This window comes from Mobula hypostoma, chromosome 31 (assembly GCF_963921235.1).
Source record: "Mobula hypostoma chromosome 31, sMobHyp1.1, whole genome shotgun sequence".
NCBI classification, from domain to species: Eukaryota; Metazoa; Chordata; class Chondrichthyes; order Myliobatiformes; family Myliobatidae; genus Mobula; species Mobula hypostoma.
The window spans coordinates 6,010,900-6,030,604 of NC_086127.1; the positions used below are offsets into that span (position 1 = coordinate 6,010,900).

Here is a 19,705-nt window from a genome sequence, read left to right on the forward strand (position 1 = left end):
TGTACTGCCTTCCCCTTCCTCATCCTCCCCACATGTCTGACATGTCCACTCCCCCTCCCACCTACATCCCCCACCAAAACCCTGCCCACTCACCTGAAACCTTCCTCCCTTTCAAACCTCCTTCACCCCCTCTCTCCCTCCCACTCAACCCCCTCTTCCCTCTCCCCATTTCTCTCTTCCCTTCTTGCCAAAACCCTCCTCTGCTCATCCTCCCCTTCCCCCTCATGGCCTCACCCCTCTCCTCCTTCCATTCTCTCTTCTCTCCTCTCTCTCTTTCCCTTTATTTCTGCTTCTCCCCATCTCCAAACCCCCCTCCACCTTCTCTCTCTCTTCCCTCCCTCCCCAGCCCCTTTTTCCTATCCCTCTCTCCCCCCACCATGCTCCCCCCTCTCTTCCAGTGCACTCCCCCCTCTCCCCACGAGACCCACCATCTTTTCCCATCTCCAACCACCCCCCCATTCTCCCTCTCCCCGGCCGCTCTCTCCCCCCACCCGCTCACATGCTCTCTCCTCTCCCCACCCCACTCCCTCTCCTCACTCCTCTTTCCCACTCTCTGCCCTCTCTCCCTCCCTCTCCCCCTCCCCCCTTCCCCACCAACATTTCACTTTTATTCCCCCTCCCCACTCCCTCCACCTCCCCAGACCTCTCACCTGTGTCAAGGGTGCTGACAGCCAGGGACGAGGCCTGGCTCCTGCTCCTGGGCCTGCTGGCCCCCTCATTGGCCAGCCCCCGGACGAGGCCTGCTCCCGAGGCCTGGGCCTCGGGTGTATTGAGGGACCTGCTCTCGGGCATCACGACTGCGTGATCCATCTCCAGTCCGTCTGCAGGGAAGAGGGAGAGCGCGTGGGTCAGATGGGGAACCGGGCCCGCCACCCACTTGGCCTTTCCTGCCAGCCGCTCTCCGACTGCGGGCGGGCTGGTGGTCGGCTTCAGAGGTAGAGGGGTGGGGCAAGTGTGCACCCCCATCTGTCCACATCAATGGTGCTGAGGTATGGAGGGTTGGAGCTTCGAATTCCCAGCAGTAAACATCACCTGTCCCGTCTGTCCTGGTCCATGGCCAAGAAAGCCCAGCCAGAGGCTGAGGAAACTTGGCCCGTCCCCGTCGACCCTCACTGAGTGTTATCGACGTACCATAGACAGCATCGCGGCTTTGCACGACTGCTCTGTCCGTGACCGTGAGAAACCGCGGAGTTGTGGGCTCAGCTCAGCACATCAGAGAAACCAGCCTCCCCTCCATTGATTCCACCTGCACTTCCCCGTCCCTTGGTAAAGCCACGATCCCCACTGTCATAACAACATTGAATTGTCCCGTAGTACCGTTACATGGTCTCTCGACCTCACACTCTGCCTGGTTAGAGCCTTGTACCTCATTGTCTGCGTGCAGTGCACTCTCCCCTGGACGATAACATGGGCTCTTGTTCTCACAATCTTCATTTTCATGATCTTGCCTGCCTGCTCTGCACTTTCTCTGTGGCTGTGACACTCTATTCTGCATCCTGTTACTGTTTGACCTTCTTCTACCTCAACACACTGTGTAATGATGTGATCTGTGTGAACGATATACAAGACAAGATTGTCACTGTATCTCGCTACACATCAACAATGATAAACCAATTCCCATTGCTAACCCCTGTCTTTGGTTCAGCCTGGTTCTCTCCCCACGGGTCATCCCGAACCTCCAGGGGAGGTGCTGGAGAGCGGGCAGGAGGACCCAGCACAGGACGGGAGGGGGTGGGGGAGGTGGCAACAGCTGAGACAAAACGTACCTTCGTCCAGGACATCAGTTGCCCAGACCTCCAGCTTCTGGTCCTTCTGGGCCCCAACAGACGACTGACCGAGAATCTCACTGGTTGTCATGCGGAGGAATGGGCGGATATTCTCATACACCAGCATTTGGGGCAGGCTGCGTGAGCTTCCTGTCAGTGGATGAGGTGAGGGAGGGGTGGAAGGAAGGAGTGGGGTGATGGGTAGAGGGGGTGAGGGCAGAGGATATGGAGTGAGTGATGTGACACAATACAAACCCCAGACACTGTCTCCCCACCCAGACAGAGACGTTAAACCCCACACATTGTCTCCCCATTCAGACAGACATTAAACCCCAGACACTGTCTCCCCATTCAGACAGAGACATTAAACCCCAAACACTGTCTCCCCATTCAGACAGACATTAAACCGAAGATGCTGTTTCCTCATTCAGACAGAGACATTAAACCCCAGTCACGTCTGCCTATTCAGACAGAGACGTTAAACCCCAGACACGTCTGCCTATTCAGAGAGAGACGTTAAAACCCAGACACCGCCTCCCCATTCAGACAAAGACATTAAACCGAAGATGCTGTTTCCTCATTCAGACAGAGACATTAAACCCCAGTCACGTCTGCCTATTCAGACAGAGATGTTAAACCCCAGACACTGTCTGCCTATTCAGACATTAACAGTAAACGCCAGATGCTGTCTCCCTATTCGGACAGAGATGTTAAACCCCAGACACTGTCTGCCTATTCAGACAGAGACATTAAACCCCAAACACTGTCTCCCCATTCAGACAAAGACAAAAACCGAAGATGCTGTTTCCTCATTCAGACAGAGACATTAAACCCCAGTCACGTCTGCCTATTCAGACAGAGACGTTAAACCCCAGACACTGTCTGCCTATTCAGACATTAACAGTAAATGCCAGATGCTGTCTCCCTATTCAGACAGAGACGTTAAACCCCAAACACTGACTGCCTATTCACACATTAACAGTAAATGCCAGATGCTGTCTCCCTATTCAGACAGAGATGTTAAATCCCAGACACTGTCTGCCTATTCAGACAGAGACATTAAACCCCAGACACGTCTGCCTATTCAGAAAGAGACGTTAAAACCCAGACACCGCCTCCCCATTCAGACAAAGACATTAAACCGAAGATGCTGTTTCCTCATTCAGACAGAGACATTAAACCCCAGTCACGTCTGCCTATTCAGACAGAGATGTTAAACCCCAGACACTGTCTGCCTATTCAGACATTAACAGTAAACGCCAGATGCTGTCTCCCTATTCGGACAGAGATGTTAAACCCCAGACACTGTCTGCCTATTCAGACAGAGACATTAAACCCCAAACACTGTCTCCCCATTCAGACAAAGACAAAAACCGAAGATGCTGTTTCCTCATTCAGACAGAGACATTAAACCCCAGTCACGTCTGCCTATTCAGACAGAGACGTTAAACCCCAGTCACGTCTCCCCATTCAGACAGAGACATTAAACGCCAGACACGGTCTCCCCATTCAGACAGGAACATTAAAACCCAGACACTGCCTCCTGATTCAGTGACGTTGAACCCCAGATGCTATCTCCCCATTTAGACATTGACAGTAAACCCCAGATGCTGTCTCCCCATTCAGATATTGGGAGCAAACCCCAGACACTGTCTCCCCATTCAGACAGAGACGTTAACCCCAGACATTGTCTGCCCGTTCAGACAGAGATGTTAAACCCCAGACGCTGCCTCCCAATTCAGACATTGATATTAAACGCCAGACACTGTCTCCCCACTCAGACATTGACAGCAAACCCCAGACGCTGTCTCTCTATTCAGACATTGACAGCAAAACCCAGACGCTGTCTCCCCGTACCTTTTATGATATCTGTGTTGGGTGAGAGAGACAGACTGCTTGGTAGAACATTGTCCGCACTCTGTCCATTCACGAGTTTTGCATCCAGATATTCCCCTTTTCGCTGACACTGTGGCCATCCACGGATATCCAACACACCCTCAACAACTTCCTCAGATGTTTCCCTCACAATCTTCAGCATCCGTAGTTGAAGTAGCTATTGAAGGAGGGGGAGATTTCAGTAAAGGGATCAGCAATGGCCACAGGTCTGTCCCACAATGCAGCAGGAAAATTGATCAATTGACTGAGGGAATCATGTGGGACGGTATGGATGTAGCTTTACTGTGTGCCTGACCCTGGGAGTGTGTGATGGGACGGTGCGGAGTGAGATTCACTCTGTGTCTGACCCCGGGAGTGTGTGACGGGACGGTGCAGAGGGAGCTTCACTCTGTGTCTGACCCCGGGAGTGTGTGATGGGACGGTGCGGAGGGAGATTCACTCTGTGTCTGACCCCGGGAGTGTGTGACGGGACGGTGCAGAGGGAGCTTCACTCTGTGTCTGACCCCGGGAGTGTGTGATGGGACGGTGCGGAGGGAGCTTCAGTCTGTGTCTGACCCCGGGAGTGTGTGATGGGACGGTGCGGAGGGAGATTCACTCTGTGTCTGACCCCGGGAGTGTGTGATGGGACGGTGCGGAGGGAGCTTCACTCTGTGTCTGACCCCGGGAGTGTGTGATGGGACGGTGTGGAGGGAGATTCACTCTGTGTCTGACCCCGGGAGTGTGTGACGGGACGGTGCAGAGGGAGCTTCACTCTGTGTCTGACCCCGGGAGTGTGTGATGGGACGGTGCGGAGGGAGCTTCAGTCTGTGCCTGACACTGGGAGTGTGTGATGGGACGGTGCGGAGGGAGATTCACTCTGTGTCTGACCCCGGGAGTGTGTGATGGGACCGTGCGGAGGGAGATTCACTCTGTGTCTGACCCCGGGAGAGTGTGATGGGACGGAGCGGAAGGAGATTCACCCTGTGTCTGACCCCGGGAGTGTGTGATGGGACGGTGCGGAGGGAGATTCACTCTGTGTCTGACCCCGGGAGGGTGTGATGGGTGGTGCGGAGTGGTCTTAGTCGAATTGGAGGGTGAAGGAGAGCAGCAAATAGAGAAAGGGGCACGGTGGGGGGACGGGTGATGGTCAAGGAGAGAGGGGAGCCTCTCTCTCTCTCACTCTCACTCTATCACACTCTTGCTCAGTCTCAGTCTCAGCCTCTCACTCTCTCTCTCTCTCTCTCACTCTCTCTTACACTGTCTCACACTCACACTCTCTGTCTCTCTCATTCTCTCTCTCTCTCACTCTCACACTCTCTATCTTTCCATCTCTCTCTGACCCTCTCCACCTCTCTCTCCCCTTTCCTTACCTCCCTCTCCTCCCTCTCTCCCTCCAACTCCCTCTCTCTTTCCCCCTCTCTCTCACTCTAACCTTCCCTCCTTCCCTCCGATCTGTGGAATGCTCTGCCCCACGAGGCTGTGGAGGCCAAATCTCTGGATGCTTTCAAGAAAGAGATGGATAGAGCTCCTAAAGATAGTGGAGTCAAAGGTTATGGGGATAAGGCAGGAACTGGATACTGATAGTGGATGATCAGCCATGACCACAGTGAATGGCGGTGCTGGCTCGAAGGGCCGAATGGCCTACTCCTGCACCTATTGTCGATTTAACTTCTTCACTTGTCTGCCTACCTCTCTGTATCTCTCCTTGCCTCCCTTCCTCCATCGCTCCCTCTTTCCCACGTTCCACATCTCCCTCAAACTAACTCTCTTTCTATCTAGCCACCTCCTCCCGCCTCTCTCTCCTTCTCTCCATCCCTCCCCCTGCTGCTCTCCCCAGACTCCCGTCCCTCCTGCCCCATCCCACCCGTCTCCCCTGCCTCGGCCCTGGCAGGGCGGGAGCCTGGACTCTGCCCCGAGAGGCAGGGGATCTCTGCCCACAGCCCGTAGCCCGGGAATAGCGCTGCGGGCGCCCCGCCGCCGCGACCTACCTTGTCCATCTGCTGGGTGTCGCGAAGTTGGCCGCTCCCTGCAGAGAGAAGGAAACGGGCTGATCCTGGGGAATGGAGGCAGGTCAACGGATGCCCAGACACGGGAGAGACGGGCAGCCCTGGTGTCAGGTGGGGAGAGGGGAAGAGTGGGGGAGGGGGAGAGTGAGGGCGAGGGGAGTCAGAGTGAGGGTGAGGGTGACAACGAGGGTGAAGGGAGTGAGAGTGACGGCGAGGGAGTGAGAGTGAGGGTGAGGAGGGTGAGAGTGAGGGTCAGGGAGTGAGAATAAGGGTGGGGAAGTGAGAATGAGGGTGAGGGGAGTGAGAGTGACGGCGAGGGAGTGAGAGTGAGGGTGAGGAGGGTGAGAGTGAGGGTCAGGGAGTGAAAATATGTGTGGGGGAGTGAGAATGAGGGTGAGGCAGTCAGAGTGAGGGTGAGGGGAGTGAGAATGAGGGTGAGGCAGAGTGAGGGTGAGGGGAGTGAGAATGAGGGTGAGGCAGTCAGAGTGAGGGTGAGGGGAGTGAGAATGAGGGTGAGGCAGTGAGAGTGAGGGTGAGGGGAGTGAGAGTGAGGGTTAGGGAGTGAGAATGAGGGCAAGCAGGGTGAGATAGTGCGAGGGGTGTGAGAATGAGGGTGAGGCAGTCAGAGTGAGGGTGAGGGGAGTGAGAGTGAGGGTGAGGGAGTGAGAGTGAGGGTGAGGGGAGTGAGAGTGAGGGTTAGGGAGTGAGAATGAAGGCAAGCAGGGTGAGATAGTGCGAAGGGTGTGAGAATGAGGGTGAGGCAGTCAGAGTGAGGGTCAGGGGAGTGAGAATGAGGGTGAGGCAGTCAGAGTGAGGGTGAGGGGAGTGAGAGTGAGAGTGAGGGTTAGGGAGTGAGAATGAGGGCAAGCAGGGTGAGATAGTGCGAGGGGTGTGAGAATGAGGGTGAGGCAGTCAGAGTGAGGGTGAGGGGAGTGAGAGTGAGGGTGAGGGAGTGAGAGTGAGGCTGAAGGGAGTGAGAGTGAGGGTTAGGGAGTGAGAATGAAGGCAAGCAGGGTGAGATAGTGCGAGGTGTGTGAGAATGAGGGTGAGGCAGTCAGAGTGAGGGTGAGGGGAGTGAGAATGAGGGTGAGGCAGAGTGAGGGTGAGGGGAGTGAGAATGAGGGTGAGGCAGTCAGAGTGAGGGTGAGAGGAGTGAGAGTGAGGGTGAGGCAGTCAGAGTGAGGGTGAGGGGAGTGAGAGTGAGAGTGAGGGTTAGGGAGTGAGAATGAGGCCGAGCAGGGTGAGATAGTGCGAAGGGTGTGAGAATGAGGGTGAGGCAGTCAGAGTGAGGGTGAGGGGAGTGAGAATGAGGGTGAGGCAGTCAGAGTGAGGGTGAGGTGAGTGAGAATGAGGGTGAGGCAGTCAGAGTGAGGGTGAGGGGAGTGAGAGTGAGGGTTAGGGAGTGAGAATGAGGGCAAGCAGGGTGAGATAGTGCGAGGGGTGTGAGAATGAGGGTGAGGCAGTCAGAGTGAGGGTGAGGGGAGTGAGAGTGAGGGTGAGGGAGTGAGAGTGAGGGTGAGGGGAGTGAGAGTGAGGGTTAGGGAGTGAGAATGAAGGCAAGCAGGGTGAGATAGTGCGAGGGGTGTGAGAATGAGGGTGAGGCAGTCAGAGTGAGGGTGAGGGAAGTGAGGGTGAGGGAGTGAGAGTGAGGGTGAGGGGAGTGAGAGTGAGGGTTAGGGAGTGAGAATGAAGGCAAGCAGGGTGAGATAGTGCGAAGGGTGTGAGAATGAGGGTGAGGCAGTCAGAGTGAGGGTGAGGGAGTGAGAGTGAGGGTGAGGGAGTGAGAGTGAGGGTGAGGGGAGTGAGAGTGAGGGTTAGGGAGTGAGAATGAAGGCAAGCAGGGTGAGATAGTGCGAGGGGTGTGAGAATGAGGGTGAGGCAGTCAGAGTGAGGGTGAGGGGAGTGAGAGTGAGGGCGAGGGAGTGAGAGTGAGGGTGAGGGTTAGGGAGTGAGAATGAAGGCAAGCAGGGTGAGATAGTGCGAAGGGTGTGAGAATGAGGGTGAGGCAGTCAGAGTGAGGGTGAGGGGAGTGAGAGTGAGGGTGAGGGAGTGAGAGTGAGGGTGAGGGGAGTGAGAGTGAGAGTGAGGGTTAGGGAGTGAGAATGAAGGCAAGCAGGGTGAGATAGTGCGAGGGGTGTGAGAATGAGGGTGAGGCAGTGAGAGTGAGGGTGAGGGGAGTGAGAGTGAGAGTGAGGGTGAGGGGAGTGAGAGTGAGGGTGAGGCAGTGAGAGTGAGGGTGAGGGAGTGAGAGTGAGGGTGAGGGTGAGGGGAGTGAGAGTGAGAGTGAGGGTGAGGGGAGTGAGAGTGAGAGTGAGGGTGAGGGGAGTGAGAGTGAGGGTGAGGGGAGTGAGAGTGAGGGTGAGGGAGTGAGAGTGAGGGTGAGGGTGAGGGGAGTGAGAGTGAGAGTGAGGGTGAGGGTGAGGGGAGTGAGAGTGAGAGTGAGGGTGAGGCAGTCAGAGTGAGGGTGAGGGAGTGAGAGTGAGAGTGAGGGTGAGGGGAATCAGAGTGAGGGTGAGGGAGTGAGAGTGAGGGTGAGGGTGAGGGGAGTGAGAGTGAGGGTGAGGGGAGTGAGAGTGAGGGCGAGCAGAGGGACGGTCGGCATGTGAGGTGGACGGAGGGAGGGGGTCTGCCTTACCTCGGTGGCCTTTGCACCTCCTGCGCACCCAGACGCCGATGAGGATGATAAGGACGATGAGGATGATGACCACCCCACCGCTCAGAGCAACTTTCCATTTCCAGGCCGAGCCTGCAGGCGGAGAGCAGAGGCAGCGTGACGGGCGAGCTGCGGGAACAGAGTGTCAGGGGGCTTGGCGGGAGGCCGGGGGAATGGGAGCGCAGGGGGGCACGGGAGAGGTGGTAGGGCAATGAGGCAGCTCTCTTGGCAGGGGAAGGAGGTGGGATGTACAGATTCAGGAGGGTGAGGAGGGACGGGAATGGAGCGGAGAGTGGGAAGGTCGTAGGTCACCGAGGGTAGAGGGTGTGTAGGAGATGAATGGGTGGGGTGGGCGGGAGGGGAGAGAGAGGAGGGGAAGGGGTAGAAAGTTCGGGGGAGAGCGGACGAGAGAGGGAGGGGGCAATTTGAGGGCGAGGGCAAGATGCCAGGGCAGTTGAAAATTTCAGCATAAACGTATTACGAAAGAGAGAGGGGTGGGGTGAGGGGAGAGGGTGAGGGCGGGGGCCGTCGAGAGCTCAGTTCTCACCAGGGTCGGCCTGCTGTGAGCAGGCGGCGTCTCGGTGTTCGTCTCCAGGGTGCACAGTGAAGCGGCCAGAGACGGCACACCTGGGTGGGGAGAGAGCAGAGAGGTGGTGAGAGGCAGACGGACAGAGAGGGAGAGGGAGGGGGGAGAGGAGGGGGAGACGGAGGGGGGAGAATGGGACAGGGAGATAGGGAGAGGATGAAGGAGGGAGAGGAGGAGAGGGAGACAGGGTGAGGGGGAAGAGGGCAAGGGACAGGGTGAGTGACAGAGGGAAAGAGGGAGAAGGAGACAGAGTGAGAGCGAGAGAGAGATGGAGGGAGAGAAAGAAACCGAGAGAGAGAGAGAGAGAGAGAGAGAGAGCAGAGTGGTGGGGAAGGCAAAGGAGAGGTGGGGGAAAGGTAGAGACTTACACTGTATGGTTCTGACAGGGCGATAAAGAGTCTGTGACATTGGAGAATGCTCCGGGAGGGCAGGGGGCACAGATGACGTCTGAGCTGTCGGTGGCTGAAAGAAGTTACAAGAAAACAGAAATTAAAGGAGGACAGTTCACAGGGTTGCAGGAACTGAGATGCTGTCAGTGTACAGAAATCCCCTGAGAGAGAGGGACTGAGAGACACCAGTCAGTATACAGATATCCCCTGAGAGAGAGGGACTGAGAGACACCGGTCAGTGTACAGATATCCCCCCTGAGACAGAGGGACTGAGAGACACCAGTCAGTATACACATATCCCCTGAGAGAGGGACTGAGAGACACCGGTCAGTGTACAGATATCCCCCCTGAGACAGAGGGACTGAGAGACACCAGTCAGTATATACGTATCCCCTGAGAGAGGGACTGAGAGACACCGGTCAGTATACAGATATTCCATGAGAGAGAGGGACTGAGAGACACCGGTCAGTGTACAGAAATCCCCTGAGAGAGAGGGACTGAGAGACACCGGTCAGTGTACAGGTATCCTCTGAGAAAGAGGGACTGAGAGACACCGGTCAGTGTACAGGTATCCCCTGAGACAGAGGGACTGAGAGACACCGGTCAGTATACAAATATTCCCTGAGAGAGAGGGACTGAGAGACACCGGTCAGTATACAGATATCCCCTGAGAGAGAGGGACTGAGAGACAGCGGTCAGTGTACAGATATCCCCCCTGAGACAGAGGGACTGAGAGACACCAGTCAGTATACACATATCCCCTGAGAGAGGGACTGAGAGACACCGGTCAGTATACAGATATTCCATGAGAGAGAGGGACTGAGAGACACCGGTCAGTGTACAGAAATCCCCTGAGAGAGAGGGACTGAGAGACACCGGTCAGTATACAGATATCCCCTGAGAGAGAGGGACTGAGAGACACCTGTCAGTGTACAGATATCCCCTGAGAGAGAGGGACTGAGAGACACCGGTCAGTGTACAGATATCCCCCCTGAGACAGAGGGACTGAGAGACACCGGTCAGTATACAGATATTCCCTGAGAGAGAGGGACTGAGAGACACCGGTCAGTATACAGATATTCCCTGAGAGAGAGGGACTGAGAGACACCGGTCAGTGTACAGATATCCCCTGAGAGAGGGGACTGAGAGACACCGGTCAGTGTACAGATATTCCCTGAGAGAGAGGGACTGAGAGACACTGGTCAGTGTACAGATATCCCCTGAGAGAGAGGGACTGAGAGACACCGGTCAATATACAGATATTCCTTGAGAGAGAGGGACTGAGAGACACCGGTCAGTGTACAGGTATCCCCTGAGACAGAGGGACTGAGAGACACCGGTCAGTATACAGATATCCCCTGAGAGAGAGGGACTGAGAGACACCTGTCAGTGTACAGATATCCCCTGAGAGAGAGGGACTGAGAGACACCGGTCAGTGTACAGATATCCCCCCTGAGACAGAGGGACTGAGAGACACCGGTCAGTATACAGATATTCCCTGAGAGAGAGGGACTGAGAGACACCGGTCAGTATACAGATATTCCCTGAGAGAGAGGGACTGAGAGACACCGGTCAGTGTACAGATATCCCCTGAGAGAGGGACTGAGAGACACCGGTCAGTGTACAGATATCCCCAGAGAGAGAGAGGGACTGAGAGACACCGGTCAGGGTACAGATATCCCCCCTGAGAGAGAGGGACTGAGAGACACCGGTCAGTGTACAGATATCCCCCCTGAGACAGAGGGACTGAGAGACACCGGTCAGTATACAGATATTCCCTGAGAGAGAGGGACTGAGAGACACCGGTCAGTGTACAGATATCCCCCCTGAGACAGAGGGACTGAGAGACACCGGTCAGTATACAGATATTCCCTGAGAGAGAGGGACTGAGAGACACCGGTTAGTGTACAGATATCCCCCCTGAGACAGAGGGACTGAGAGACACCGGTCAGTGTACAGATACCCCTGAGAGAGAGGGACTACGAGACACCAGTCAGTGTAGAGATATCCCCTGAGAGAGAGAGACTGAGAGACACTGGTCAGTGTACAGATATCCCCTGAGAGAGAGGGACTGAGAGACACCGGTCAGTGTACAGATATCCCCCCTGAGACAGAGGGACTGAGAGACACCGGTCAGTGTACAGATATCCCCCCTGAGACAGAGGGACTGAGAGACACCGGTCAGTATACAGATATTCCCTGAGAGAGAGGGACTGAGAGACACCGGTCAGTGTACAGATATCCCCCCTGAGACAGAGGGACTGAGAGACACCGGTCAGTGTACAGATACCCCTGAGAGAGAGGGACTACGAGACACCAGTCAGTGTAGAGATATCCCCTGAGAGAGAGAGACTGAGAGACACTGGTCAGTGTACAGATATCCCCTGAGAGAGAGGGACTGAGAGACACCGGTCAGTGTACAGATATCCCCTGAGAGAGAGGGACTGAGAGACACTGGTCAGTGTACAGATACCCCAGAGAGACTATAAGACCATAAGATATAGGAGCAGAAGTAGGCCATTCGGTCCATCAAGTCTACTCCGCCGTTCAATCATGGGCTGATCCAATTTTTCCAGTCATCCCTACTCCTTTGCTTTCACCCCATACCCTTTGATGCCCTGGTTAATCAGGAACCTATCTATCACTGCCTTAAATGCTTCCAGTGCATTGGCCTCCACAGCCGCTCGTGGCAACAAATTCCACTGATTTACCACCCTCTGACTAATTTCTCCGCATTTGTGTTGTAAATGGACGTCCTTCAATCCTGAAGTCGTGCCCTCTTGTCCTAGACTCCCCTACCATGTAAAACAACTTTGCCATATCGAATCTCTTCAGGCCTTTTAACATTCAGAATGTTTCTGTGAGATCCCCCCTGATTCTCCTGAGCTCCAGGGAATACAGACAAAGAGCTGCCAGACGTTCCTCATACAGTAACCCTCTCATTCCTGCAATCATTCTCGTGAACTTTCTCTGAACCCTCTCCAATGTGAGTGTATCTTTTTTAAAATAAGGAGCCCAAAACTGCACACAATACTCCAAGTGTGGTCTCACGTGTGCCTTATAGAGCCTCAACATCACATCCCTGCTCTTATATTCTATACCTCTAGAAATGAATGCCGACATTGCATTCCCCTTCTTCACCACCGACTCTACCTGGAGGTTAACCTTTAGGGTATCCTGCACAAGGACTCCCAAATCCCTTTGCATCTCTGCATTTTGAATTCTCTCCCCATCTAAATAACAGTCTGCCCGTTTATTTCTTCCACCGAAGTGCATGACCATACACCTTCCAACATTGTATTTCATTTGCCACTTCTTTGCCCATTCTCCTAAACTATCTATGTCTCTCTGCAGGCTCCCTGTTTGCTCAGTACTACCCACTCCTCCACCTATCTTTGTATCATTGGCAAATTTAGCCACAAATCCATTAATACCGCAGTCCAAATCATAGACATACATCGTAATAAGTAACGGCCCCTACACTGACCCCTGTGGCACTCCACTGGTAACTGGAGCCAGCCAGAATAGGATCCCTTTATTCCCACTCTCTGCTTTCTGCCGATCAGCCAATGCTCCACCATGCTAGTAACTTCCCTGTAATTCCATGGGCTCTTACCTTGCTAAGCAGCCTCATGTGCGGCACCTTGTTAAAGGCCTTCTGAAAATCCAAGTACACCACATCCACTGCATCTCCTTTGTCTACCCTGCTTGTAATTTCCTCAAAATATTGCAGCAGGTTAGTCAGGCAGGATTTTCCTTTCAGGAAACCATGTTGGCTTTGGCCTGTCTTGTCATGTGCCTCCAGGTATTCCATAATCTCATCCCTAACAATCGATTACAACAACTTCCCAACCACTGATGTCAGGCTAACAGGTCTATAGTTTCCTTTCTGCTGCCTCCCTCCCTTCTTAAATAATGGAGTAACATTTGCAATTTTCCAGTCATTCAGTACAATGCCAGAATCTATCGTTTCTTGAAAGATAATTGTTAATGCCTCTGCAATCTCTCCATTTACTTCCTTCAGAACCCAAGGGTGTATTCCATCAGGTCCAGGAGATTTATCCACTCTCAGACCAGTAAGCTTCCTCAGCACCTTCTCAGTTGTAATTTTCACTGCACAAACTTCACTTTCCTGACACTCTGGAATGTCCGGCATATTGTAGATGTTTTCCACTGTGAAGACTGATGCAAAATACACATTCAGTTCCTCTGCCATCTCTGCATCTCTCATTACAATATCTCCAGTATCATTTTCTATTGGTCCTATATCTACCCTCAATTCTCTTTTACCCTTTATATACTTAAAAAAAGTTTTTTGTATCTTCTTTGATATTAGTTGCCAACTTCCTTTCATAATTCATCTACTCCTTCCTAATGACCTTCTTAGCTTCCTTTTATAAGTTCTTAAAAGCTTCCCAATCCTCTGTCTTCCCACTAGCTTTTGTTTCCTTGTCTGCCCTCTCTTTTGCCTTAACTTTGGCTCTGACTTCACTTGTCAGCCACAGTAATGTCCTTCTTTCATTCAAAAATTTCTTCTTATTTGGAATATATCTGTCTTGCACTTCCCTCAACTTTCGCAGAAACTCCAGCCATTGCTGCTCTACTGTCCTTCCTGCTAGTCTCCCTTTCCAGTCAACTTTGGCCAGTTCCCCTCTCATGCCATTGTAATTTCCTTTATTCCACTGAAATACCGACACATTGGAATTTAGTTTCTCCTTCTCAAATTTCAAAGTGATCACTGTTCCCTAAGGGTTCCTTTACCTTAAGCTCTCTTATCACCTCTGGATCATGGCATAATGCCCAATCTAGCACAACCGATCTCCTAGTGGGCTCAACAACAAGCTGTTCTTAAAAGCCATCCCTTAGACATTCTACAAATTCTCTCTCTTGATGTCCAGTACTGGCCTGGTTTTCCCGATCCACTTTCATGTTAAAATGCCCAATGATTATCATGACATTGCCTTTCTGACAAACCTTTTCTATCTCCTGCTGTAATTTGTAATCCACATCCCGGCTGCTGTATGGAGGCCTGTATACAACTGTCACTAGGGTCCTTTTACCCTTGTCATTTCTTAACAACCCCTACAGACTCTATACCTTCAGATTCTATGTCATCCCTTTCAGATGATTTAATATTATTTCCTATACACAGAGCCACACCACCCCCTCTGCCTACTAACCTATCTTTCCGATACACCGTATATCCTTAGACGTTCAGCTCCCAATGGCAGCCATCCTTTAGCCAAGTTTCAGAGATGGCCTCAGTGTCATACTTGCCAATCTGTCGCTGAATTTCAAGATCGTCCATTTTATTCCTTATGCTGCGTGCATTCAAATATAACAGTCTCAGTCCAGTATTTGTTGCTTTCTGTTCTAACTGCACCACACCTCTATTGCCCTGTAACTGATCCCTCTGGCTGTGATTATGCCTCATCTCCTGCCTGTCCTTTCTATCATCTCTGTTGCACGCTGTCTTTGATTTATTCCTGTTTTCCCCTTCCTCAGCCCTATCACTCAAGTTCCCATCCCCCTGCCAAATTAGTTTAAACCCTCCCTAACAGCACTACTAAATATGCCCGCTCGGATATTGGACCCCTTTGGGTTCAGGTATAACCCGTCTTTTCTGTACAGGTTGTACCTCCTCCAGAAGAGGCCCCAGTGATCCAGGAACCAGAAGCCCTGCCCCCTACACCAGTCTCTCAGCCACACATTAATAGGCCTGATCATCCTATTCTTACACACATTAGCACACAATCCTGGGATTACTACCGTGCAGGTCCTGCTTTTCAGCTTCCTACCCAACTCCCTGAATTCTCTCTTTAGGACCTCCTCTCTTTTTCTACCTGTGTCATTGGTACCGACGTGTACCAAGACTTGTTCAGCCTCTCCCTTCAGAATACTCCGCACCCGATCCAAGGCACCGGATGGCACCTGGGAAGCCACACGCCATGCGGGTATCTCTATCAGGCTAAAAGAGCCTACTATCCGTTCCCCTCACTATGGACTCCCCGATGACTACCTCATTCCTCTTCTTCTTCTCTCCCTTCTGCACCACAGAACCAGGCTCACTGCCAGAGACCCGATCACCGTGGTCGTCCTCTGTCAGTTCATCCCTCTCAACTGCAGACAAAACAAGCTAACGATTACTGAGGGGAATGGCCACAGGGGTGTTCTCTGCTGTCTGAGCTCTTCCCATCCCTTCCCTGAAAGTCACCCAATTACCTAACTCCTGCAGCCTCGGGGTGATTAACTCCCTGTCACTCCTCTCTATCTCCCGTTCTCTTTCTCTAATAAACTACACATCATCAAGCCACAGCTCTAGGTAACTAACACAGTCTCTCAGGAGCTGCACGTCGCTGTGTCTGGCACAGAGAGAGGGACTGAGAGACACCGGTCACTGTACAGGTATCCCCTGAGAGAGAGGGACTCAGAGACACCAGTCAGTGTACAGATATCCCCTGAGAGAGAGGGACTGAGAGACACCGGTCACTGTACGGGTATCCCGTGAGAGAGAGGGACTCAGAGACACCAGTAAGTGTACACATATCCCCTGAGAGAGAGGGACTGAGAGACACCGGTCAGTGTACAGATATCCCCTGAGACAGAGGGACTGAGAGACACCGGTCAGTGTACAGGTATCCCCTCAGACAGAGGGACGGAGAGACACCGGTCAGTGTACAGATACCCCTGAGAGACAGGGACTGAGAGACACTGGTCAGTATACAGATATCCCCTCAGAGAGAGGGACTGAAAGACACCGGTCAGTGTACAGATATCCCCCTGAGAGAGTGGGACTGAGAGACACTGGTCAGTGTACAGATCTCCACTGAGAGACAGGAACTGAGGTACCGGTCAGTGTACAGATATCCCCCTGAGAGAGAGGGACTAGGAGACACCGGTCAGTGTACAGATATCCCCTGAGAGAGGGACTGAGAGACACCGGTCAGTGTACAGATATCCCCTGAGAGAGGGACTGAGAGACACCGGTCAGTGTACAGATATCCCCTCAGAGAGAGGGACTGAGAGACACCGGTCAGTGTACAGGTATCCCCTGAGAGAGGAACTGAGAGAAACGGGTCAGTGTACAGAAATCCCCTGAGAGAGGGGACTGAGATACCGGTCAGTGTACAGAATTCCCTGAGAGAGAGGGACTGAGAGACACCGGTCAGTGTACAGATACCCCTGAGAGAGAGGGACTGAGAGACACCGGTCAGTGTACAGGTATCCCCCGAGAGAGGAACTGAGAGAAACGGGTCAGTGTACAGAAATCCCCTGAGAGAGGGGACTGAGATACCGGTCAGTGTACAGAATTCCCTGAGAGAGAGGGACTGAGAGACACCGGTCAGTGTACAGATACCCCTGAGAGAGAGGGACTGAGAAACACCAGTCAGTGTAGAGATATTCCCTGAGAGAGAGGGACTGAGAGACACCGGTCAGTGTACAGGTATCCCATGAGAGGAGAGGGACTGAGAGACACCAGTCAGTGTACAGATATCCCCTGAGAGAGAGGGCCTGAGAGACACCGGTCAGTGTACAGATATCCCCTGAGAGAGAGGGACTGAGAGACACCGGTCCGTGTACAGATATCCTCTGAGATAGAGGAACAGAGAGACACCGGTCAGTGTACAGATATTCCCAGAGAGAGAGGGACTAGGAGACACCGGTCAGTGTACAGATATCCCCTCAGAGAGAGAGGGACTGAGAGACACCGGTCAGTGTACAGATATTCCCAGAGAGAGAGGGACTAGGAGACACCGGTCAGTGTACAGATATCCCCTCAGAGAGAGGGACTGAGAGACACCGGTCAGTGTACAGGTCTCCCCTGAGAGAGGAAGTAAGAGAAACGGGTCAGTGTACAGATATCCCCTGAGAGAGGGGACTGAGATACCGGTCAGTGTACAGTATTCCCAGAGAGAGAGGGACTGAGAGACACCGGTCAGTGTACAGATATCGCCCCTGAGAGAGAGGGACTGAGAGACACTGGTCAGTGTACAGATCTCCCCTGAGAGAGAGGAACTGAGGTACCGGTCAGTGTACAGATATTCCCTGAGAGAGAGGGACTGAGAGGCACCGGTCAGTGTACAGATATCCCCTCAGAGAGAGGGACTGAGAGACACCGGTCAGTGTATAGGTATCCCCTGAGAGAGGAACTGAGAGAAAACGGTCAGTGTACAGATATCCCCCTGAGAGAGAGGGACTGAGAGGGACCGTTCAGTGTTCAGATCTCCCCCAGAGAGAGAGGGACTGAGAGACACCGGTCAGTGTGCAGATATGCTCTGAGAGAGAGGGACTGAGAGACACCGGTCAGTGTACAGATATCCCCTGAGAGAGGGACTGAGAGACACCGGTCAGTGTACAGATATCCCCCCTGAGAGAGAGGGACTGAGAGACACTGGTCAGAGTACAGATATCCCCCCTGAGAGAGAGGGACTGAGAGACACCGGTCAGTGTACAGATATCCCCCTTAGAGAGAGGGACTGAGAGACACGGGTCAGTGTACAGATATCCCCAAAGAGAGAGGGACTGAGAGACACCGGTCAGTGTGCAGATATCGCCCCTGAGAGAGATGGACTGAGAGACACGGGTCAGTGTACAGATATCGCCCCTGAGAGAGATGGACTGAGAGACACCGGTCAGTGTACAGATATCCCCTGAGAGACGGACTGAGAGACACCAGTCAGTGTACAGATATCCCCTGAGAGAGAGGGACTGAGAGACACGGGTCAGTGTACATATATCCCCCAGAGAGAGGGACTGAGAGACACCGGTCAGTGTACAGATATCCCCATGAGAGAGAGGGACTGAGAGACACCGGTCAGTGTACAGATATCCCCTGAGAGAGAGGGACTGAGAGACACCGGTCAGTGTACAGATATCCACTGAGAGAGGGACTGAGAGACACCGGTCAGTGTACAGGTATCCCCTCAGACAGAGGGACGGAGAGACACCGGTCAGTGTACAGATACCTCTGAGAGACAGGGACTGAGAGACACTGGTCAGTATGCAGATATCCCCTCAGAGAGAGGGACTGAAAGACACCGGTCAGTGTACAGATATCCCCCTGAGAGAGTGGGACTGAGAGACACTGGTCAGTGTACAGATCTCCACTGAGAGACAGGAACTGAGGTACCGGTCAGTGTACAGATATCCCCCTGAGAGAGAGGGACTAGGAGACACCGGTCAGTGTACAGATATCCCCTGAGAGAGGGACTGAGAGACACCGGTCAGTGTACAGATATCCCCTGAGAGAGGGACTGAGAGACACCGGTCAGTGTACAGATATCCCCTCAGAGAGAGGGACTGAGAGACACCGGTCAGTGTACAGGTATCCCCTGAGAGAGGAACTGAGAGAAACGGGTCAGTGTACAGAAATCCCCTGAGAGAGGGGACTGAGATACCGGTCAGTGTACAGAATTCCCTGAGAGAGAGGGACTGAGAGACACCGGTCAGTGTACAGATACCCCTGAGAGAGAGGGACTGAGAGACACCGGTCAGTGTACAGGTATCCCCCGAGAGAGGAACTGAGAGAAACGGGTCAGTGTACAGAAATCCCCTGAGAGAGGGGACTGAGATACCGGTCAGTGTACAGAATTCCCTGAGAGAGAGGGACTGAGAGACACCGGTCAGTGTACAGATACCCCTGAGAGAGAGGGACTGAGAAACACCAGTCAGTGTAGAGATATTCCCTGAGAGAGAGGGACTGAGAGACACCGGTCAGTGTACAGGTATCCCATGAGAGGAGAGGGACTGAGAGACACCAGTCAGTGTACAGATATCCCCTGAGAGAGAGGGCCTGAGAGACACCGGTCAGTGTACAGATATCCCCTGAGAGAGAGGGACTGAGAGACACCGGTCCGTGTACAGATATCCTCTGAGATAGAGGAACAGAGAGACACCGGTCAGTGTACAGATATTCCCAGAGAGAGAGGGACTAGGAGACACCGGTCAGTGTACAGATATCCCCTCAGAGAGAGAGGGACTGAGAGACACCGGTCAGTGTACAGATATTCCCAGAGAGAGAGGGACTAGGAGACACCGGTCAGTGTACAGATATCCCCTCAGAGAGAGGGACTGAGAGACACCGGTCAGTGTACAGGTCTCCCCTGAGAGAGGAAGTAAGAGAAACGGGTCAGTGTACAGATATCCCCTGAGAGAGGGGACTGAGATACCGGTCAGTGTACAGTATTCCCAGAGAGAGAGGGACTGAGAGACACCGGTCAGTGTACAGATATCCCCTGAGAGAGAGGGACTGAGAGACACTGGTCAGTGTACAGATCTCCCCTGAGAGAGAGGAACTGAGGTACCGGTCAGTGTACAGATATTCCCTGAGAGAGAGGGACTGAGAGGCACCGGTCAGTGTACAGATATCCCCTCAGAGAGAGGGACTGAGAGACACCGGTCAGTGTATAGGTATCCCCTGAGAGAGGAAC

At 53.2% G+C, this 19,705-nt stretch overlaps 1 protein-coding gene across 1 annotated transcript in view; it reads right to left on the bottom strand.

The window, feature by feature from the left end:
* LOC134339983 (uncharacterized) overlaps positions 1-19,705 on the bottom strand; it is a 64,207-nt gene that overhangs the window by 1,226 nt on the left and 43,276 nt on the right. The window contains exons 4-10 of the mRNA XM_063036814.1: positions 9,255-9,348; positions 8,848-8,927; positions 8,283-8,393; positions 5,630-5,667; positions 3,624-3,819; positions 1,767-1,916; positions 651-821 (exon numbers count right to left, since the gene is read on the bottom strand). Of these exons, the coding sequence (XP_062892884.1) occupies positions 651-821; positions 1,767-1,916; positions 3,624-3,819; positions 5,630-5,667; positions 8,283-8,393; positions 8,848-8,927; positions 9,255-9,348 (840 nt within the window). The remainder of the gene's footprint in view (positions 1-650; positions 822-1,766; positions 1,917-3,623; positions 3,820-5,629; positions 5,668-8,282; positions 8,394-8,847; positions 8,928-9,254; positions 9,349-19,705) is intronic.